The sequence below is a fragment of the Equus asinus genome, chromosome 3 (assembly GCF_041296235.1).
Source record: "Equus asinus isolate D_3611 breed Donkey chromosome 3, EquAss-T2T_v2, whole genome shotgun sequence".
NCBI lineage: Eukaryota > Metazoa > Chordata > Mammalia > Perissodactyla > Equidae > Equus > Equus asinus.
The window spans coordinates 104,586,083-104,611,167 of record NC_091792.1 but is presented as its reverse complement, the minus strand read 5'-3'; the positions used below and the strand labels follow the sequence as shown (position 1 = coordinate 104,611,167).

Below are 25,085 nucleotides of genomic sequence, written 5' to 3'. Positions count from 1 at the left end.
AGTAGTGTTAAACAACATACAGACTTAATAAAAGAATCATAAGACATAAATGATGGACATAGAAATTTCTTCTAGATAAGCCATATTTCCTCAAATTAGACAAAATAGCCTTATCCATTTCTAGAAATAGGGAATATTGTCAGCATCTTTAAAAGGAAAAGAGAAAAAAAAAATTAGAAATAGATTACCACTTGAAATTAAAGCTGCTGATACTTCAAACAGCAATAAGGTAAATTATTCAGAATAGACATGAAAGTTTACCACATTTTTTAACACAAATTCAGTGTATCATATCAGAAAAAGATTATTTGCATTATCAGCATTTTTACTTAAAAAAATCATGTCAAAATCTTCTCCCAAATGCAAAAATGCCTACCTGCAGCTAATAAGTATTTAACTAACTCCAAATGACCCTCTTGAGCAGCTTCCATTAAAGGGGTAGAACACCCTAGTTCTATATCAGCTCCCGCCTTAATCAGAAAGTCTGCCACTTCCAGAAAGCCTCCACAGCAAGCCAGAGTCAAGGCAGTTTCTTGAGTTTCTTCTGTCTGTGCATTGATATTTGCTCCTAAAATAAAGATTCTAATTATTTAAAGAAAGTCATTAACTTATTCCAGAGATAAGCAAAATACAATTGTTTCCTAATAAACTATACTTAAAAAATGAATGCTTAGATTATTTATTAAATAATAAAGTGCCTCTCCCTTACCCTGTTAGGCACTTAAAAATAAAGAAAACTATCAAAACCACATCCATCAGTCCATATTTGATGTACACAGCTGGAGTAAGATTTATTCAGCCAGATGGTACAAGTCAGGTAATAAAGGACTTAGAAAAATAAACTATATTCCCTCATTATAAAGATTCAAAAATAAGGATGATAAAGACGTTGATAATGATGATAATAATAGCTAACATTTAATACACTACTACCATTTGCCAGGCAATATTGACAGCATTTTACATGTTGTTATTAGCTCCACTTTACAGCTAAGGAAATTGAGATTAACCAACTTGCCCAAGGTCACAACATTATCATCATCACTACTACCACCATCACCATACCTAACACTTAACAGGCACTATGTGACAAACAGGGTCCCAAAAGCTTTAAACACACATAGCAACTCTCACAACTCTACAGATGGCAAAATTTAGGCACAGAGGGTTACAAACGTGCCTAAAGTTACAAAATTGGCAAGCAATGGAGCTGTGATTCAAACCTAAGAAATTTGCTCCAAAACCGGTGCTTTTAAAATTCAGTCAATATTCTCTCTCAATAAACAAATTTTTTTAAAATGTGCCATTCCTCTTAAATTTGTCTAAACAAAACGTTTACCCTAAAAGAGAGAGAAAAATAGGCTACAAATATGGATAGAGATGGGAGATTACTTCTAAACTTAAGGTATCTTAATACAGTAAAGTAGCTGTTTCACTTTTCCCAAAAGAGAACTCCACTGTATACTGAGCTCCCTGACAGCTTCTTAAATGTGCATTTTTTTTTTTTAAGATTGGCACCTGAGCTAACAACTGCTGCCAATCTTTTTTTTTTTCCTGCTTTTTCTCCCCAAATCCTCCCAGTACATAGTTGCATTTTTTTTTTTTTAAGGTGTGGGTCCTTCTAGTTGTGGCATGTGGGACGCTGCCTCAGCATGGCCTGATGAGTGGTGTCATGTCCACTCCCAGAATCCAAAACAGTGAAACCCTGAGCCACCAAAGTGCAGTGTGTGAACTTAACCACTCGGCCATGGGGCTGGCCCCTAAATGTGCATTCTTATCAAGTTAGTCCTTATGGCAGAATTTCCCACACTGTTTCATGAAAAACAGATATATCAAATATTTATCCCGGTATTCTGCCCCAAGAGAAGTGTCTTAATATACTAGCTTGAGAAATGTTGAATCTCATATATACCCCATACAACCTACAAGCCTAACCCAACCCCAGTTCTCTCTGTTTTTATTCACACAGTACGTGATGGTTCTGAAAGCTCTATATTAAAGAAGTCTAATTTGATGTTGTTTAGCACAGTATGGGAGCCATTTTCAAAGCAAACACTTTATCATTAGTTTTTGTGACAACATATCATTACAAATCTCCTAGAAAGATGAAATATTGAAATTCAATCTTATAGAACTATAATCTTACATATTACACATTTGTGTGTTAGTGTCTTGATCAGTATGGTTACCTTGGCCTAGAAGTAATGCCACCATTTCTTCATGTCCTTCACGAGCTGCTTCCATCAATGGTGTATAACCTTCATCATTGACCTCCTCCAGGCTAGCTCCTCTTTCAATAAGTAAAGCTGCAAGTTCCACATGCCCACCACATGCAGCCAAAGTCAATGGTGACTCAAATGAATCAGCAGGCATGTTCACTTGGGCACCACTGTCAAGAAGTAACCTAGCTACTTCAACATGGCCATCCTAATTACAATGCAATTAAAAAAATTAAATCAGCACCATTAAAAAAATCTTAAACATATGAAAACTTCTCAATTACTAGACAATGACGTTTACTGGTCTCCATTCAAATAAGAATTAATAAATCTATATTTAACAGTGGAGAAGGCAAGTATTTATTAAGATTTATCTATATTTTTTAGTATATAATAGGAAATAGAGATTGAGGATATGAAACATGTAACAAAATGATAACTTCAATCAAGAAGCTTACTAACCACCAGGAAAAAAAAAGTAAGTACATGAAACAAGAGACCTCTGAGATAACATCAATACTGCATGGTATAAGCTTAAATGCTAAAAGGATAAAGTTTAGAAAGGGAAAGTAGGATTTCTGTAGAAACCTTAAGAAAAGCAAAGTTTTGATTAGGTAGAAAAAGAAAAAGACAATAGTTTTGGAGGAGTAGGGGAATTGTGCATGATATGTTAGGGGAAGAGGAACACAATATGTACACGGTAGTTCCTGTCTTGTTTAACACTTAAATGCCAGTGAAAATTAAGAAAAAGAAAAAGAAGTTCTCTCATTATTTTCTGTCTCCTTTACTGGTCTCCGTTTCCCACAGCTTCCCTAACTATTGGCAACTCCAAGGCTCTCTTTTCCCCGCTTTTTTTCCTTTGATATACTTTTTCCTTCTGTGTATTACCTCACAGACATTTCATCATTTTCTGAACATGCCATGCCAATGTTGCCTCCATGCACGCCATATTAAACCACTGTTAATGTCTTTATTACCACAATTACTCTGCTGTTCCTTCAATTCAGAATTTTCTTCCTCCATAGCCAACTCCCACATTTCCTTTAAAGTCCAGTTTAAAACTTCAATCTCTTAGCCTCCAAATCTCTGGCCTCTACTATCTTTCATCGACTTACGACACTTCCAGTGGATGCTGGTTAGGTCCAAAGAATATTCCATTTTAATTTCTTAATTTACCTATAGGTTGTTTCCCTAGTGAGGGTGGCAAGGATGTGTTAAGTTCTGTATCATGGGGATATTACTGATGTGTTTTACACACATTATATCTCATTTAATCCTCACAACAACCCCAGAGAAAGATATTGTCCTCATATTAACAGATGATGAATTCGATATCTTCAAAGAAAACTTATGTTTGTTCAAAAGAATAACATACTAAAGCAAACAGTGGCATGGTAATAAGAAAAACAAAGATAACTCAAGTCTTAAATGGCCACCTAAAATTTTTTTAAATTACTAATTAAAATTAACATACTTTCAATAATCATTCTCTGAAAGGAAGTTGAGAAAAGAAACCAAATTCATTTGGGGCCTTTTTCTGTCTTTGGCATGCTTTTCTCATAAATTTGTCTATAATGTTACTCTGATCCATTTCTATGCCACAAATCACACACTGAGATACAGACCCATCCCCAAGTATAAACACTTAAAAGAGTTCTTAAAAAAGGAATTCAGGGCTCATGAAAGACCATAATAGAGGAGGAATTTTGTAACACAAATAATACTGTAATTTCAAATTTTTCATAAACTAAATTATTGGTTTGATGAACATGTTATTCTTAACATTATGTATATACTCTGTGGATTATATTCTCCTTTTATATTCTCGATCAACCTTTTAAAAAGTCACTTCTTGTGTCAACTACATAAAACCAGTATAGTTATATGAGGCTAAGAAAATGAAAGTAGTGCTGTAAAGTTTCAGAAAGCACCTCTAATAGAAGTTAATGTTGTACAACTGGCTCTGAAAACTATTGATAATTCAGTTAGCTGAGGTTCTGCTCCACACTAAGTCTATAATAAACAGAATCTTTAAACCCAAGGGAAAGGCACTCATTGGACAGTAATTCTGCTCTCTCTACCTAATATATAAATACATTTCACGTATGTATTTCACCAATCTTACCATGCAAGCCTCCATTAGAGCAGTGTGCATTTCATCTGTTTTATGCTCTTGATCTGCGCCTGCTTCCAAAAGAAACCGCACCATCTCTAGGTGTCCTAAAACAAAAGTGTTTAAGAGTACTTAAAAATACTTTATTATTCCAACAAATATAAGAAAAAATTACAATATTTTGAGAAGTTATATCTAACTTATAGCAATAAATTTATAATATTAAAGTCAGCTACAAGCCACTCTTGTTCAATACACCCCACTGTCCAATACAAATGATATGTGAGCTTTGCCATTCTATTCCTTACCCTGTTGCCCTAGAAACTGTTGCTACTAGAATCCTTGCTGCAGATGAGCAAAGATGCCATTAAAATCCAATACCTCTATATTCCTTCTACAACCTTTTAAGAGTCCAGGAATGCTATAGTTATTTTATTTACGCTATGGAATAAATTAGCTTTTGTGAACTAGTAGCCTGGGATGATGATAATTACTGAAGTTATTTCTTATGAGAAAATGTATTTTAAGTTTCAACAACTAACTCATAAACTTTTTAGGAACAACCAGTTTGTAAGTTAGGAACTGCATATATAAAAATATCCTTGAAACAATACCATTTAATTTACATTCATTCATTTATTTAGATATAAACAAACATATGTATATATATACACACATACACATACACTTGTATTTATGTAGTTTCCAATAAACCATATGCTTCAGTTCAGGTAAAGATACCTTATGAGCAGTTACACAGAAAAACTATATTTTAAAAAGGACTTCAGATACTATGCAAGAAACAAAAGAAAAATGACTAATTTTTTCCCCCAACTTTATTTACAATGAGCTGCAGTCAATTCTCAATCAAGTGGGACTGAGGGGAAGAAGTGGATGGTAGAATCATAGATAACCAGTTAAAACAAAACTAACTTCAGTGAGTAAGTATAGCACCTGCCATATTTTGTTTTTGCTAACTATCTCCCTCCCTTTCCTCTCTGAAATTCTCCCTTCCCAAAGATCCACAACAATGCTCAGTCTCAGACTGAGTTCTATCCCTTCCCCATCTCCTCCTTGTCAATCTATGTCCTAGGAGACCTCACCAGAAATAGAGGAAACAGAGAGGGTCCATGGATCCTTGGAAGCAGTAGAGATGTTCTCCACCAGCTCAGTTCTACATCCAGCTTCTAATTAAAGCCTGCAAGCCCCAACCTCAGATGCCCCATTTGGAAAGCAGGGTGGGGCTACAAGCAAAGGAGAGAGGGAAGAGTAGTTAAACGTAGCCCCATCTCAGAGTTCCTCTGGCCAGCTGGGACTCAGTAGTAAAATGCAGCCAGTTCCAGGCTCAGAAGTATTTGTGAGAAGAGAGAGGATGCCCCAAGGCTTAATTCCTCTCCTCCCAAAGCAGATCAGCCTCTGCCTAATTACCCAACAACTAGGGAAGTAAAGGACTTCAGCTGTGCTTCCTAACCATCCTTACTCTGAAAATCTGGTAACACCAGATAATCAAGAGCACTTTAGATTGAGCATATTTCCACATTTAACTTAATTTTTAGTTGTTTGTGTGCCTAATCATTATTTTAACCATGTTTTTAAAGGAAATTATTCCAAAAGACCTCACACAACCTTGGCCACTCTGAAATAGAATGAAACAAAACACCAGGGCTAGGACTAGGCTGAGGGATCAAAGTCTTGCGTGCAAAATTTAAGGAAGTATTCACTCACAAACTTGGGTAAGTGAAGATTCAGCCATTGAGAGTAAGTGCCTCCTTAAATTTTGTACCCAGCCTTGGAAGAGCATTGTCTCAGGGTCAAGAATTTATCACTTATTTTATGATACACAAACATGGCATAGCTGCAGATGGGATGAAACATTGAACTGAATGGCTATACAGACATAAAACTGTATGAAATTTGCTTTTTTAAAAATTTCCTTAGTTTATTTATAGCCATTTATCTGTCATAAAGGCGGAGTTTGAAAAATGTCTGGCTCTGCGGCTGTCTTTTTAGATCTAGAATCTACAGAATTAATTGAGACTAAGCATCTTTCCACACAACTATCTTGCCTTCCCAAAAGAGAGTATTTTTCTGTATTATCAATATTTTCAGGTTAGCTGATATTTAAAATATCATGCACCTCTTTTATACAGCTACATACAGGTAGGTGTTCTCAACTTCAACCAGCTCTTCCTTCTAAATTTATTAAATGTGTTGATGATACTTTATAATTGCTCTATTGAATTCAACGTCCCCCCACACCACTTTTTATTTTCCTTTTCATATCTCTCCTTTGTCTTCAATTTTTCTCTCTCCTTCTTGGTATCACGAGAAATAGCGTTAAGTACCTTCCTGTTAACACATCATTCTGGCTACTTTTATTGTGTTTACTTTTAAAGTTAGAGGCTGAATACTTGGGGATTCAATAGGAATTCTTTTGTGTGAACCAGGCAAAAATTCTGATAATGCAAAATCATTCAAAAGTATAGTGCACATTAAAATTAAATGACTGTTTCTGATAAAACAACAGGATCAATTAAGAGTCATTTTATTGTTGACAATATTTATAATATTAAATTTATATTTTTAAAGTAATATTAAGCTTTTAAACTTCGAAGCACTTTTAAACACTTTCATTTAACAATTAATTACATACTACACACTATTATGACATTTTAATTTTACCTTTAATTAAAAAATATTATATAAAGTAATTGTCATTTCATGTGTTTAAAAACTTTGTTTTAAAAAACGTTTTAGGGCCAGCTCTGGTGGCCTAGTGGTTAAGTTCAGTGCACTCAGCTTCAGCAGCCCAGGTTTGGTTCCTGGACACAGACCTACACCACCCATTGTCAGTGGCCATACTGTGGTGGAGGCTCACATACAAAAAGAGGAAGATTGGCAACAGGCTGTAGCTCAGGCAAATCTTCCTCAACAAAAAAAAAAAATTAAAAAATAAAAATAAGACATTTTATACTGTACCTTTGTAACAAGCTAATGTAAGGGCACTCTCTTTAAATTCATTGGAATGCGTATTAATGCCAGCCCCATTTTCTAGCAGCAATCTGGCTACTTCCACATGTCCAGCACTTCCAGCTTCCATAAGAGGAGTATGACCATTTTCATTATGGTCCTCAATACTAGCACCGGATTCCAAGAGCACCTTTACAACATCTACATAGCCTCCAGCACAAGCATATGTAAGTGCTGTATTGCCTATTTTAATGAAGAAAAACAAACACATTAACATAAAATACCAAAATAAAAGAGTCTAATTTAACATCAAGAAGAAAACTGAAATGGGAGATTATAATCATAATAAATTTAGATAATCTATTTATACATATATATGTATATATATATCATTCCTTTCCTCACTGGATTTCATCTTACTGAAATCAATTCTCTATTCTTTCCATTTAATATCAGGGTCAAATACATATGAAAAAATCAGATACACATACCACAACTGTAAAGTTATTAAAGAAATGAGCAATTCTGAAACTAACTTTTCAGGTGAGAAAAAGTTATGTTCATTCTAACTTTCATCAGAGAAATGTTTCACAGGCTTTATTTTTTTTGGATTGTAATTATTAATCACATATAGATACACCTCATACCATTCCTTTTAATCATACATATTTGTTTTCACTACAACTTCAAACATCAGTTAACTGATCAAAGTTAAAGTAATTTCAGAAAGAGTCCTTCTTAATGAAAAAAATCTCCCATGTTACAGAAAAAAACAAAACAAAACAAAAAAACCTTCTGGGTAAAATAAGGATTTCTAAAACTCCTTCATATCAGAACCTGTAGACCTTAAAAATTATCTAAAATATTCAATAAATTTGAAAATCTTATATGAAGGAAATGTGTAATATTTTTCATATAATTTCAGAGCTTTTACACAAATCCATCTATGCCCAAGTTTGAAAGAAAACAAAATTAGTTTAGACTAAAGCTATGTCCCTTGTGGGACACACCGTTTTCATATAATACTTTCTTTTTCTAAGTAGTTCATATACTTTCTTTTTGTGTCATGCCACAATTCAGCAACAGTAGGGCAATAACAGACCCAGCTTTTGTTCCACATCCTTCTTGTTCTCCCTATCTTCCCTTCCCTTCTCCCCCCAAAAACAGGAATCCTGGATTTCAGAACTGTAGCCCACACCTCTCCATTTCCAAGAGGGTGGTCCTTCTAACCGGGCCAGTGTTTAATCTAAAAGAAACTTACAAGGCCAAGTAATCGCCCTCATACACAAAAAAGGAGAAATTTCCTTCAAAATATCTTCTATATACTTTAAACCTAATGCACAGACTTATGCAAACATGTAACACTTATAATAAAAGAACTGCAAAAGTAAAACTAATGATCACTGATGCGAAATAATCATTACCAAAGAGCGTTAATATTTCAAAAAAGTGAAAAAGAAATACGCATAACCTGTTGAAGACTGTGCATTGACATCAGCTTTATGAGCTAGCAGCAACTTCACAATTTTGACATGTCCTCCATTAGCAGCAGCCATTAAAGGTGTAATGTCACCTTTGATTCCCCTATCTTCCACATTTGCATGCATTGCCAACAAAACCTTATGAAAGAAAATGTTTAAAGGATATTAGAAAATGATATTTTCGTCAAAAAGTTTTGAACATGTATTTATGTTAACACCTACCTAGTCATACTATAGTAAAAGAGCCAATAAACACAAAATGTATCTAACAAAACTACTTGTTGAAATAAGCTTAATGGTTGAGTTTATTTCTTTACTAAGAAGGCCACATTAAAAAAATACAAAACAAAACAAAAAAACATAAGCTTTATTTTGATAATACAAACCTGCGCAAGCTCATAGTATCCAGCAGAACAAGCTAAACAAAGAAGGCTCTCCCCTTCCTCGGTGTGTTCATTTACACTCCGCCCTTCAATGAGTAACTTTCGCACAGCATTTACATCTCCTTCTGAACAGGCTTCTGCCAAACTGCGGCTATTATAATATCAGAACATAAGAATACAAAAAATAACACAGCATGAGTATTGATTTTTGAGTTTAATTTTGACAGTCACACGAAATAAGAATGATTATTTCAATATGATCCATAACAAGAAGAAAATCGAACATGACTCAGTTCGTTGTGTTTTTTAGTCTACATATAAAAGTCACTACCTTAAAATTACCAACATTACAAAATGTTTTCAGTTACGCAATTGAAAGATAAAGTCCAATTTACTTTAAGTGGAAAAAAAGAAAATTTTAAAACAAAATTTTACAGAAAATCACATCAACAAAATACAGGTTATAATTATGCTTCTTTTTGTTTGGTCACTAGAAAATTTTTATGAAACTTAATAAAAAAGTATTTAATAAAATGGGTAAAACCCATACTAATTATAAAGGCCTAAGTTCTTCAATCAAGTAAAGGGAAATCACTAAGGAAAGTTGTGAGCATGTAATTTTGACAAACACATGAATAACTGATAAGGAGAGTCTTTTTTTTGAAATATTTATTTATGACATCATGTTTTGGGAAGTCTGAAAAATATCCAGGCAAGGCAAAGGCTGAAGTAAAGTAAAATGAATAGAAAAACTAGAGCAACAGAAAATCAGACTGAGAGTAAAGTGTTTGCCCTATAACCATCCCCCAAAATTCCAACTATGGACATTTCTCAAGATTCTTTCACTTTTGGAGAAAATTCATTCTAAGAAAAACACTAAATCCAGAGCTATTAATTAAAATTATCTTTATTTCAAAAATAACTCAGTTCTTTTATCATCCTCTTGAAACATGGCCCTATCACTTCAGGTACTAAAAGCATTCATGAATAACCTCTTTTCTATACCTCCATTACTACTATCTAGACTCAAGAACATCATCTCGAGCCCAGATGATGGCAACGCCTCCTAAGCAGTCTCTTTTCAATGAGGGAACCAGAGATATCTTGTTTAAGGGAAAGTAGGTCAAGTCACTCTTTTGCTCAGAATCCCCCCTCACCTCTAATATCACTCACAGTAAAAGCTAAAATCCTTATAAGATCTGTCCAGCAGGAGTAACCCACACTTCTCCTTTTCACCTCTCTGGTTTTATCACCTACTATTCTCACTCTTACTCTTCTCATTTTAGCCACACTGGCTTTCCTGCTTTTCATCAAAAATGCTAATTAAGCTCCAACTCCAAGGTATAATTATTTGCTGTCCCTCTGTCAAGACAGCTCCTCTCTCAGACACAGCTTACTCCCTTACCTATTTCAAGTTTTTGCTAAAAAGCCACCTTTTAAGTGAGGATTTCCTTGACCACTCTATTAAAAATGCAACATGACCTCCAACCCCAAACAGTGCCTTAGCACTTCCCCATTCAATTTTTTCCCCATATTTCTTATCATTGTGTCCCATACTATGTATTCTACCCACTTGTTAACTGTATTGTCCCCTTACCAAAGTCAAAGTCTTGAGCAGCACTTAAGTTTGTCTCTTAATTTCCCATTTTATAGGACACTGACAGTCCCTAGACCCAGGGCTCTCTATCACCTTAAAGAAAGTTCGGGAGAAATCCTCCCCACAAGACATTTCCTGTATAAAAACATACCTTTTCTCTCTTTCAAGTGGTCTCTCATTCTCTCTCTCCCCTCAGGCACACAGCCCACTCTACTTTCCTAATTGGACTTTCATTCAATTTCCATATGTATATGCTAGCTTTAAAATAACCTTACAGGAACTGCTCTAGCAACAGTTGAACTTCAGAACTTGTGAGCAAAGTGTACATTAAATTTGGCACATGGCACCACACCGAACTAACGTGAAATCTGGCACATAGCACTCACTGCACTCCACTATATATCTCAAACTTTGCTGAATAAATCTGACTGTCATAAATACGGTCTACTGTTTGGCTGATAACTTCTAGTATTTTCAATGCCAAAGAATCTACGGCTTTATTTTTCTATTCTATTTCCTGCTTAAACTAGCTTTAATATACTCTTCAAGGTGTTTTTAATTATCTCTCTTGCCAGTCTCTGTAGCCATCACATTAAGGAATATCTTGAGAATATCAATAATATTGTAGGCTAGTAAAACCAAATGTTAACTAAGGAATAGAATCTGAGAGTAACTAAAGAAGGAGAGTCAATCTATGAGAAGAATGGTAAAATAAATTTAAAAACACACAAAACTCTAGCTGAATGAAGATGAATACAGAGCCAAGAGAAACAGCAAATTCATACTCTTGTTAATACTATATAACCTATCTTTCACACTTTTTTTTAAGACTTTTTTTTTTTTAAAGATTTTATTTTTCCTTTTTCTCCCCAAAGCCTCCCAGCACATAGTTGTGTATTTTTAGTTGTGAGTTCTAGCTGTGGCATGTGGGACACCGCCTCAACGTGGCCTGACTAGTGGTGCCATGTCCGCGCCCAGGATCCGAACCGGAGAAACCCTGGGCCACTGAAGCAGAGCGTGCGAACTTAACCACTCAGACACGGGGCCGGCCCCTATCTTTCACACTTTTAAAAGACACTGCATTAAAACTTATTTTTTATTCTTTAAACCCATCCATGTACTCCTATTTTCTTAACTGTGTAAAGCCAACTGCTAAAATAAATAAAAAACCTCTTTTTAGAGGAAAAAAGGAAGCCTGTGAGGAGTGAAAAAAAGTAACATGTATGAATGATTCTTTCCCAGCTGCTTCCTTGGAGTTTAGATCCATGTTTCACTATACTATGCATAATTGTTTTTATATATTAGATGCTATGATTTTTATCGCATAGCATCATCAGAAAAACTTAAAAGGTCAAGTCAAAAAATATTTAATGAGCCCTTACTAACTGTAAAGTACTACATAAAAGGAATTGTAGAACATAAGAAATAAAGTCCCTGGGACTTACTCACATTCAAGTTATGGGAACTAGATCTATGACATTTTTTGAACATTCGTTAAAGAAACAAAAACTGTCCCCTTTAAAATGGTCAGAATCCTGAAGGTGAACTGGAAAATGTCAAAACTAATCAGAAAGCATTTACTTCTTTGTCACCAAAACATTAAAAGAAAACAAAATCTAAATAACCAAAAAGTCTTTTATAACACATTGGCTAAGAAGTCAGCCTTGCAGTCAGACACTGGTGTCCTAGCTTTGCCACTTGTCACCTATTGGATCTTAAGTTACTTCATGAGTAAAATGAGAGTGAAAACAAAACCCATGCCTAAGGCTTTCTGTAAATATAAATGAGTCATCACATGTAAAGTGGTTAGTATAGTGCCAGGCACAAAATAAATGCTCAGTAAATGATAGATTATTATTTTTAAGAAAATGATCACAGTGAAAATGTACTTACTTGTCCGACTGCCCTGCATTTGCTGTGCTTTCAGCTCTCATACGGGTAAGTGCAGCAGCAGCTTCATCCAACGCACAACTAACAGACGATGTCAACCTCCGGAGCACTTCAGGATCTGCAAAGGCTTTACCATCAGCCGTGGATAATTTGCCTATTCCTATTACATTATTTTCACACCAATATGGATACACCCAAAAGGAGAAACAAAGCAAAATTTAAGTTACTTAACTCTATAGATGATAACAATCTTCAAATGGTACATTGGACATATAGATTGCCTGCCCTGAATCTTTTGGGAAATCACTCTTCTCCACTTCTCTAATAATCTTATTCCTTCCCTGTGGTCCATAAGTGCCTGTTACTCTGTGGTGCTAGAAATGGGTCTTTGGCCTGCGCTGGGACAATTCGGCCCACTCAGACCCCTGCCATAATTTTGGAAGAAGAATCTATGTTCAAAGGTTGCTAAATTGCTAAGATGTGAGTCATGAGCTATTTGGCCACGTTTATCATCACAAAGAGAAAAAAACTAGCCAAAATAAGTCAACGGAGAGGAAAGTAGAACAGAGAAATAGAAAGGAGACAGAGTCCTGATAAAGTTATTTTTGACTCATTGACACTAGTAGTACCAGAAGCCAGCACCATCCCTATACTTTTGGCAAAGGACCAACTTTAAGAAAGGTAAGTCGGGCTACTATCACTTGTGACCAAAAATGGCCTAATAAAACACTATATGCTATATAAAAGAGAATACCTATTTACCTCAAAGTATGACTACAACTTATTACATATACTCAATTATATCTAAAAGCACCATATCTAAAAACTATTCAGAATAGCAAGAAAAAAAAAATTTTTCAAAAGCAGAAATGGTTAGTAACCATCGGCAAAAAGCATAACTTGTTGCTTTTCCAGGTATCACTATAAAGCAAGATTATCTCTACCTTTTCTTACTCTAACTCAGTGGTGCTTAATCCAGACTGCCCATAAGCAGAGCTTTTCAAAAATGCATCTATATCTGTTGAGCTGTCCTATTTCTAAAGATGTAATTCAGTAAGTAGGAAGTGGGGCCTACACATTTACATATTTTAATAGCTCTAAGGAGATTTGATGCATGGCCAGGATTAAGAACCTCTGCTCCAACTTGAAGATAAACATCTAATGTTATGATGGATATTAGAGAACCCTGCTACCCAAAATGTGGTCCATAGACTAGACGCATTGCTATCATTTGGGAGCTTGTTAGAAATGCAGGATCTCAGATTTACAGATTCTCAGATCCAAGATTTACAGATCCAAAACCAGCATTTTTAAAAAAGATTCCCAAGTGATTCAGACGAACACTAAAGTTTAAGAAACACTACTATACGTCTTAAGACAAAGTATTTAACTAAGATATAGACCAAAAAGACCACTTAAATGGCAATAATAAACATATTAGTGCAGATTTCTTGTAACAGTGGAAGAGCTCAATGATATCATATAAATCTGTGTTTAAAGTTTGTAAAAGAAAAGTTTATACTTGTTTGCTTTTCTTGCTGAAAAATCCAAGATATCAAACATTACATCTTATGGAACCAAAAATAAATCTGGCAAGAAGCCTTTATGATTTTAGATATAACAAATGTTCAGACCAATCAAATCAAGTATCTGCTACAATCAAGATGTGCAAAGGATAAAAGGATATCAGTCTTGATCTAATAAGACTAATACCTATCGTATAAATTGTGTCACTAATAAGAGCAGCCAACCATAGTCTGAACCTGCTATAGTAGTACTTATTCAATAAGATATCCATGGTAGGTTAAGTATCCTAAGGCACTACTGTGACCAAGGTCACAGATAAATTTTCACATGAGACCATTAATTCCAATTTTTTAGCCAGCTCAGATCGGCTATATAACAACTATTTGTCAATGATAGCAACAGAACTAGGCAAGAGGATACGTCTGGATCAGCAGAAAGTAATCACTGCTTCAAAAAAAAGAACACTGAAAACAAAATATTCCATATTAAATTTTTATCAACTCTCTTATCTTCATAAGTAAAGATAACTATTTTAGTAAAGATAACTAGAAAGTAACCTAAGATATAAATGGTAATCTTCCAAATGAATAGTGACTGAAATTAATTTATTCTAGCTACTCTGGATTATGGTGATCCTTTTTTACTGGTCTTACTCAGTTATTAGATATTAATCAGTGAACATTAAAAACAGAAAAGATATGTGATGATCAGATTATTCTCTCCAAATTGACATTTAATCAACTGAACAACAGAACCATATAACTTCAGAGAGAAGATGCATTAAAAGATTAACTAGATAGATGTCTTTAAGATAATTATTTTTCTCCTTTTTCCTATTAGAGCTTACTCAAGGGAGAAGTGAAATACAAGAAGAACTCCATCTTTGATAAAACTAGGAGAAATTTGTAAATCTAAGCTAATATTTATGAAGACAAAGTAAATAGGAAATGTAACTGACCTAGCAAAACAGAATAAATGGAAATACAGATATCAAAGAGAAACAAAGTGATCAGCCCAAAAGGACACAGGTGTTACAGGTAGAAGATACAGGTTGAGGCTTGGGTCAGAAAATAGAGACTGGCTGAACACCTGTGAAGAGCAGTCAGACACTTAGGACTCAATCCCCAAACTGCACAGCCGGGTGATTATTCTCTAAAGAAACCAAATCAGAAAGGTCCTGGACTAGGAGACATTAGGTATAGAGAAGGAGATGAGATACTAAATCGAAAATGAGGATTAAATGAACATATGCATGATAAACAGTGAGATCCTCAGCCCCCTTCCCACTCTCAGCTCTCAAAATGCTGGCAGCCAGGTTTATTATTCATCAGACAAAAACTGGCAGGCACGTCTCTCAAGAAAATGAACAGCCACAGAGAAAAGACTTAAAGATACTGACATTTGGGGGTCCTCAAAGAAATGAAGGGTCTCTGTCCAACCAAAATGTACTAGGAATTCTAAAACATTCCCAAGATTACCCAGCTCTGGTGTACACAATAAACAATCCTTGTGACTGTGAATTTGATATTTTATCCTCATAATTAGGTGATATTGTATGGCACAACTGACCTGAAGATAGGGATGTTATCTGGTGGGCTGACCTTATCACATGAGGCCATGAAGAGCAAAGAGATTTGTTTGGCTGACCGGAGAAAATGAAGTCAGAGAGTGAGAGCAGGAGAAGGATTCCATGTGCTGTGCTGGCATGAAGATGGAGGAGGCCACATGTCGAAGAATGAGGGCAACCTCAAGGAGGTGGGAGCAGCCCCAGCTGCCAGTTTATAAGGAAAACAGTATCTCAGTCCTACAGCTCCCAGGAACTGAATTCTGCTACCAACAACAATAAACCTGAAAGTGGATTTTCTCCTATAGCTTACAGATGAGAACTCAGCTCAGGTGACACCTTGATTTCAGCCCCTGAGACCCTGAGCAAAAGAATCTAGCCACGCTGTGTGCCCAGATGTCTTATCTACAGAAACTAAAAGATAGTAAACGAGTGTTGTGTCACACTGCTACGTTTATGGTAAACTGTTGTGCTGCAATAGGAAGCTAATTATATTATATATGTAACATATCATATATAACAAACACTTTATAGTGAAACCCACCAGTTGACAAAATATGCATGTACACCTTCCAATTTAACTTCTTAAGGCCTTGCTATTTATTACAAACAAAATCCAGGGTTGACCAGACATATGAAGAAAATCTTAAATGTGAAAGATGCCAAAAATATTCAAAATGAGAGCAAAATTTTAAAATGCCAAAAATTATAATGCTTTGGAGGAGTAGGGAAAAAGTAGGAGAGAGAGAGAATATCATAAATAAGTGTGGCGTCAAATTTCCAAACTTGCAACACCAGAAATTCGGAGACAATGGAGCAGTAACTTCAAAAGTCTGAAAGAAAGTGATTTTTAAACTAGAATTCTATACCTAGTCAAACTACCAAGTATGAGGACAGTATGAAAGGCATTCTGAGACAATGTCTCAAGCACCCATTTTTTTTTTTACCTCTCAAGCATCCTTTCTTAAGACGTCTAAACCATAATCTATCTCAGTATCACAAAAAAGAGAAACCAACAGAGTACCTATGTGATAGATAAGGAAATATATACACCACGAATGACTATCCTCACCAAAAACAAAGTGAACCTGGATCCGATCAAATATCTAGATCTGAGTTCTGATTTGCAGGAAATACAACACACAAAGGTACAACTGGTAAAATCTATAAAGTGGGACAAATCACTCCATTTCTTCAACAAGTAAGTAGAACATAAAGGAAGAAACAGAAGGAGGAACTGTTACGATTAAAAGACACTTAAGAAAAATAATTAACATCAAAACCATGTAAAACTTGTTTGAATCCTAATTCAAACAAACAAAACTGTAAAAAGACTGTTACAAAACAACTGGGGAAATCTGGACACTGACAGGATATTTGGCAATATTAAAGAATTACTTTTTTTTCTCTAGATATGCAATGGTATTATGGTTATATTTCTTTTTAAAAAGTTCTTAATATAGAGATACATACTAAAGTATTTATATATGAACTTATATGATGCTTAGATTTGCTTTAAATTAACATGAGGGTGGGGAGTCAGCAGGGGGGTAATGAGTAAAGATGAAACAAGATTGTCCATACTTTGACAGCTATTGAAACTGAATAATGGATATGCCAAGGATTCATTATGCTATTCTCTCTGGGCTTGAATGTGAAATTTTTCACTTAAAAAAAGAAGGAAATAAAGGAGGAAGGGGGGAGAACTGAGAGAGAGAAGGAAGGCTAGCTTGTTAGCTACTGTAAAGAAAACAGAAAAAATGGGGAAAATACAGAAATAAGAAAAGTGAAGCAACTATTAGCATCCTAGAAAAGGAACTCTATCTCCAAAAGCAGGTCCTTCTAGCTTAAATCTACTTTCATGTAGCATCTTGAACCTGGTTCTGCCTCTTGGGGCCACAGAAAACAAACACCCCTCCTGTACTCAATCTGAGTCTTCTCACCTTCAGGAGAAACAGTACCTCTTCCTCTTATGACACATTTTCAAATAACTTCACAATCCTCATTTCTCTCACATAAACTTCTACAGCAACATCAAATTTCTGAAAAATGCTAAATTATCTCTCAACTACTCTGTATAAACAGTTTTCTACACTCAAGAATAGGACCTTGCCTGTGCCTCAACTACGTTTTCATGTATATTTGGTCAAAATCCCATTAATGATCCACTCTAGAATTTTACCCAGGATAGAAATCAAACTTAACAACGAATTCTTCAAATATTTAGATGATGTGTTAAAAGATATTTATTGAAATGATTACCAAACAGTAGTAGGTCAGTTTTATGCTAGAATAAAGTAACAGTTTACATGCATTGCATGTACAATATATAGTACATTGGGGTGCTCAAACCATGAACAACTAATGTTCACAGTATATTTATGTCTACCTTAGAAAAGTTAAGAAAATATATGGTTATTAAAAATGATCATAGAGGGGCTGGCCCCGTGGCCGAGTGGTTAAGCTCGCGCGCTCCGCTGCAGGCGGCCCAGTGTTTCGTTGGTTCGAATCCTGGGCGCAGACATGGCACTGCTCATCAAACCACGCTGAGGCAGCGTCCCAAATGCCACAACTAGAAGGACCCACAACAAAGAATATACAACTATGTACCGGGGGGCTTTGGGGAGAAAAAGGAAAAAAATAAAATCTTCAAAAAAAAAAAAAAAATCATAGAAATTTAGTTACTATTCCCTTACATTTAAGGCACATTATATATATATGTATATATGGTGCTAAATCTTTGATTATGTATATAATCTCTAATTAAAATACTGTTCTTATGGGGCTAATTTAATGATGATCCATTTTATAAAAATATAATGATGATCCACTTTACAAGGTCTCAAGAGAGAGTTTACAACAAAAAACTGGGCTAATTATATACAGTTGATTCTCATTATTCATGGTAGTTATTTCTGTAAAGTCACTGGAAACACTGAATTAATGAATACTGAATCATTGCTCCTATGGGAAATACAGGGCTAGGTTCCTGCAAGCCTCTGGTCACAGCATTTGCATTAACTAATCAATACACAAGCTTGTTTTATGTGTATTTTTGTTTAAAGACAACCTTATTTAATACATAGTTGATTCACTAACACTGAACTCATGGCCAAAAGCACTGTAACTCAAGCCTGAAAGCTTATCTAACACAGCTATTTTCTCCATCAGGCACATCACAGCATTCTCACATTTGGGAACACTAGACAGTACTTCAGCATTACACTTGGGGGCCATTTTAAACCGAAAAATCACCAGCAAAAGGCAGAGAAATGTGAAAAATGTGGCACTAGGTAGATTGTGAAAAAGACATGGGTTAACACAACAAAAGCTGAAACAAGAAGGCAGAGTATCACCTTATTCCATCTTAGTGAGGAACATGTATGTAGGACAAGTCAAATTTTTCACCATTCTGTGCCTTTCTATCAAGAACCATGTGTGAAAGTGCTGCGAGTACTCATTTCGGGGTACAAATACATTTTATCAAATAGGCAAACTCACAAATATGGAATATGGGACAAATGAAAATCGACTGTATAAGAAGTTCCTCTTTATTAGGTTGACAGTAACATGTGGATTTTACTCTGGTAATAAAAATATACTTTAATGAAACGTCCCATATAATTCTCCAGAAAGTAATCCATTAACCTTTATGAGTAGTATTATATTAAATATCCAAGATCATACATATATAATAAGAGACGTTTTTGAGATTTATGACTAACTCTGAAAAATCACATAGACTTATTACATATGTAGAGTTTGCAGACTTACCTGCAGCTTCTAGTAAAGCTTCCAGTCTAGCTTGTGTTTCTGGATCTACTGTCCTGAGGTCTGCACCATCAGCAGTACCTGACAAGAGCAACTTGGAAGCCGTTTCCAGCATTGGATTTTCCAAATCATCCTGATCCAAAATAAAGGACTCCACCTAGAAAACAAACACAAAATAGGAAGGAAGGGAGGAATGAAAGGAGAAAGGGAAAGTGGGAAGAGAAACAGAAGAAAAAGGAAGAGGAGAGAAAAAAATATTTTAACGTAAATATCAATGATAAATACAATGCAATTCTAAATAAATACATAGGCCCATTGTTTAACTAAAGGAGAAAATTGCACTTGTAGAAGAATTTAAGAATGTATTATTCATACGCAGTCTAATTTTTTTTCTCTGGAATCCTTTAATTTGGCGGGGCATGGTGGGGTAAGGGAAAGTTATGAGGTTAATGCTTAGCTTATGAAACCTTTGGCTTTGGTAGAGGACCTAAATCAGCTGTTCTTAAATGTTTTACTCTCAGGACCCCTTTATACACTTATGAAGTACTGGGCTCCCGAGTACTTCATATAAGGACTATATTTATTAATATTTACCATATTAGAAACTAAACTAAAATATCAAAAAATCACCTTCATTAATATCACCACTGGTTTCATAAAGCTGTCAAGCCCAGGCAATTACAATTTCCAACATTCTAATTTGTGCTTGAAAAGCTTAATTTTATCATTGGCAACAAACACTGCTGATTGTTTTTCTTAAAGTGCCATACACTCAATTAGATCATTTCTGAGAATGTCTGCCAAATACTCAAGTTTGAGAAGCACAGTGTGTCTATCAGTTATATTTTCCAGCAAAAATGGCATTTCACAGAAAAAGAAGTGGCTAATTCACCTCACATCTCAAAAAAAGTGCTTTTCCTTCAAATGCCATACTTTCATATGCAGCAGAAGTGCTTTATGTGGACTTCCCATTTTGTCACACACAGTAATAGTAAAAGGACACATTCAAAAGTGGAGATTTCAAGAAATTAATATTTCTTGATTAAATTAAGGTTATTCTTAAGGTGAAACTGGCTTTTTATTTTTTTTAACTGTAAGTACATGGCAGTGAAGAATTCAATACCTGTAAAATTTGGTACTATGGCCTTGATTAAGAGGCCAGTAGTTTTACCTACCATTGCTTTTGCATCATCAGTACAAATGTCAACATAATAAAAAAGGGAAATGACATCTCAGCATTGTGATGAAAATAGTTTAGACCTCTTGGACATCTTGAATGGTCTCTGAGACCCTGAGGGGTCTGAGGACCATACAGTGATAACAACTAATGAAGTAACATACATCAGATTCAATCGAAAGAAATTTAAAGAATTAGAAAATAGCAAACTCCTAAGATATGGGGAAAAGTTTTGTTTTCACATCCCTTACCAGAGTGCCGATTACAAATAGGTACTAAGATATATTCTTTCCTGTTTACTGATAAAAAGTTGATGATTATTATACAAAATATCACTAACTTGATCAGGGGAAATTTATTTCACAAATCTAAGGTACTTCTAACACTGTAATAACTAAAATAGATGTAAAAGTAATTATAACCTAGAACACAATTACATTCATGCCCAGTATCTAGATGTCAGAAATAAAAAAAAATAAACCTTAAGAAATAAATTCTCAACCACTATAACACCAGAAACTCTACACTGTTCCATCTTTGAAAGTAACCTATCTACTAACTAGGCATAACTACTATATTTAATCAACACATATTTAATACTGAACGTCAAACTTGTGGGGAAACAATATGTTTCTCTACAAACTTCCATTAAACTAACACAGTTTAACATGAAATAACATTTCAGATTTCTAATATTTCAAATGCAAATAGACACAGAATACTCTTAAAATAATCTCTGTAAATACTTAGAAACTTTCACAAAATTTGGCAGTATATTAACTTTAACCAATCAATAACAACTGTGAAGATGGCATGGAGCTAAGAAAAAAACAAGAATAAGTTTTCTTTTAAGTTTTGTGCTTGTTTTGTTATTTTTTTGAGGAAGATTAGCCCTGAGCTAACATCTGCCACCAATCCTCCTCTTTTTGCTGAGGAAGACTGGCCCTGAGCTAACATCCATGCCCATCTTCCTCTACTTTATATGTGGGATGCCTGCCACAGCATGGCTTGCCAAGCGGTGTGTAGGTCTGCACCCAGGATCTAAACCGGCAAACCCCAGACCGCCAAAGCGGACATGCGAAAACTGCTGCGCCACTGGGCCAGCCCCTAATTTTAAGTTATTTTTAAAGGCAGAAGCAAAAGCATAAGTGTTATACTTTAGGAAGTGTACTTTTGGGAATGGTTTTGCCATAGCAAGCTGTGATTCAAAATTACAGCGTGGCAAAAACTATGTCTTCCTATCTTCAACCATACAGAAGATGAGTCTTTCTAAAGAAAAAGGTGCAGGACCAGTCCCATGGAGTACTGGTTGAGTTAGGCACGCTCCGCTTCGGCAGCCTGGGCTCATGGGTTCAGATCCCCAGTGCAGACCTACACCACTCGGCAGCAGCCATGCTGTGGCAGCAACCCACATACAAAGTAGACAAAGACTGGCACAGATGTTAGCTCAGGGCAAACCTTCCTCAGGGGAAAAAAAAAATTAAAAAAGAAAAAGGTGCTTCTCAATGAAATTTTCTGTTAAAATATCTACAATTTTCAACTCAATGGGAGAAGACAGAAGAAAGAAAACAACAGAAATGAATATGAAAAAATGAACAGACGAAAAATTAAATATTTTAAAATTTTAGAAAATAAAAGATCTCAAAGAGCAGTGCATAGTTAAGTGCCAAATCAAACGTACAGATCACAAGTACTAAAACTGTTCAAAGGAGACGGTGCATGTAGAAAGAATAATATGAAAGGATTTTGACCGAAATGACTCATTTGTATAAGAGAAGAGAAGGGATATGGCACTGGTAGGCAAGTATAAAATTTCTATATGCTACAACAGAGGTTTTACTGTAGGAAAGGTCAGAAAGTTAGACATTAGATACAGAAGGTATTAAATTTCAATCAAATGTGATTTTCTGATAGAAAGTCCCCTATGCCAAGTTGTATCTTAACTAAACTTGATGAAAATTTACTAAGAAAAATGGATCTCAATCTCTTTATGAGGGATACTAAGTGCAGAAATATGTTTTCTTATTAACTTCAAACTTCTCCACATAAATTCTTATGTTGATTTTTAAGTCCACTACTCTTATGACGTGAAAAACTTGAAAACTTAAAATACAGTAAATTCAAAGGACTCTTGAAATTCTACGTGTAGATTTAATTTAAAAAGGTATTAGGATGAAAGAAAAGAATAGAAATGGATATCTATTATATTGCCCCCTGCCCCCAGTTTAAGATTAATGAAGAAACTAATTTGAAGGATACTGTTAGGATCTGAAGACCTAGGTACCATTACTGCTTCAGTTACTACCCATGAGACTTCAGCAAGTCTCTCAGGTATCTTTAGACCCTTATTCTGCATAATTTTTTCATAAATTTATTAAACATGACTTATTATATATATTTATTGCCTTTCTAAACTCCATGGAAACGGGGGCGTTGTTTGGCATGCTGATATATATCCAGCAACCAGAACTATGCTCATCACCTTCTCAAGACTCAAATACTTCTTGAATAATAAAAGATGGTATGAGGAGCCTTCCCTTTCAGACTCTAAAACGCTGTAGTGTATTTGGAGAAAGGAGAGTTAGTTACACAAAATAAATTTAAAGATATATTTTATAGATATAGAAAGATCGTGCATTAGGTAGCAGGTAGAGCAAAATGTTATCTTCACTGATTTATTAAATACACTTTTATTGCAAACAGTCTTTGTGCAAGAGACACTACTGTTTACCACTATGGGGGATAAAGAGAGATGTGTAAAATCAACCCTGCTATAGAGGAACGTATTTCTTTAATGAGAGAACCAAAGTATGTGCACAAATGAGCAATAACACAGGGTAGAAAGTGCTTAAGGTAACAAGAGGGAAAAAAGGGCTATAGGAGCTCAGAAGAGAAAGTAGAAGAGAATTTCCCCCTTTAACACCAATTCCTCTTTCCCCAACTTGGAAAGATTCCTGTGCTACATTATAGAACAAGCGGAGACAGACTGATATAAGGAGAGGCAGTCTTACAAAAACACAAAAATAGTAATCCTTTATTTAAATGTAAACTATAACTAAGTTATGGGCATATACCTCTCTACCATGTCCTCAGTTGAGGTAATTCAGATTAAAAACTAAAATGCACTTTCCCATTGAAACCGAACTCATTTTATTATATTCTTTCTACAGAAGAAAAATTCACTCTGAATCAGAGTCAAGTTCTGGAACATTAAAAATGGTCTGAATAAAAAATTCACATAAATATTTTGAGACATTTTCTTTAAATGAAATGTATAAATAACTTTCATGAAGAGAGGAGAGACAGAAGGAAAGGGATGTCCTTATTAAACTTATTTCCTAAGGAAAAGAAACTATCAAAGTCATCAATATTCAAAGCATGACAATTTAAGTTATACTTAAACTATTTTTGGATATGTTGTCTTGACCGGCTGGATATTTCATGAAAGGCTGCTTGTGCATCAGACTCTTGTCTAATATAAAGAACCATCAAAATGCAAGGGCCTCAGAAATCACCAGATTCAATTCATTGTTACAGATGAAAAAACAGAAGCACAGGACCCTTACCCACATAGCAGGTTTCTAAATATCCAGCACCAAAAGACCAGTTATCCATTAACTATTTCAATATTCTTTCCACTAGCAAATTCCCTGCTGGAGTAAAAAGAGGTTGTTTCATTCCGTTCTAGGAAAGCTGACTATATATTCTATATTTAGGGACAAAGCTGTCACCACTTGAATCCATTGTTTAATTACTAAAAGCATGGCAACTGAACATTATATGCCCGATTTATGCAATATAAAATACAAAGCACCTCCTATGAAGTATTCTTGCCTCTCCTCAAAATAAACAATAATCTAATAGAGCCCTGAGAAATAATTTTCAGTTTACAAAAATTAATAAGGTAAATATTACGAACAACGTTTCTTTTTTCTTTTTTTTGAGGAAGAGGAGTCCTGAGCTAACATCTGCTGCCAATCCTCCTCTTTTTTGCTGAGGAAGACTGGCCCTGAGCTAACATGCATGCCCATCTTCCTCTACTTTATATGTGGGATGCCTACCACAGCATGGCTTGCCAAGCGGTGCCATGTCTACATCCGGGATCCGAACCGGTGAACCCCGGGCCGCCAAAGCTGAACGTGCACACTTAAACGCTGGACCACCGGGCTGGCCCCATGCAACAATGTTTCTTAATCTTGGCACTACTGACATTTTAGGCTTTGATGTTTTGGGCTGGATAATACTTTGTTGTTAAGGGCTATCCTATACACTTCAGGATGTTTGGCAGCATCTCTGGCCTCTACCCACTATATGCCAGCAGCAATCCTATCACAACTTGTGATGCCAAAAATATCTCCAGACACTGCCAAACGTCCCCTTGCAGGAAAAACAA

The 25,085-nt window shown here is 35.2% G+C and overlaps 1 protein-coding gene across 9 annotated transcripts in view; it reads right to left on the bottom strand.

Annotated features, from left to right (window-relative positions):
• ANKRD17 (ankyrin repeat domain 17) overlaps positions 1–25,085 on the bottom strand; it is a 163,186-nt gene that overhangs the window by 68,331 nt on the left and 69,770 nt on the right. For all 9 annotated transcript variants that reach the window (XM_014847236.3, XM_014847237.3, XM_014847239.3 and 6 more), the window contains 8 exons: positions 19,519–19,672; positions 12,657–12,813; positions 9,170–9,317; positions 8,774–8,921; positions 7,312–7,545; positions 4,345–4,439; positions 2,190–2,427; positions 377–568 (listed from right to left, as the gene is read on the bottom strand). In XM_014847236.3, coding sequence (XP_014702722.2) covers positions 377–568; positions 2,190–2,427; positions 4,345–4,439; positions 7,312–7,545; positions 8,774–8,921; positions 9,170–9,317; positions 12,657–12,813; positions 19,519–19,672 — 1,366 coding nt within the window. The remainder of the gene's footprint in view (positions 1–376; positions 569–2,189; positions 2,428–4,344; positions 4,440–7,311; positions 7,546–8,773; positions 8,922–9,169; positions 9,318–12,656; positions 12,814–19,518; positions 19,673–25,085) is intronic.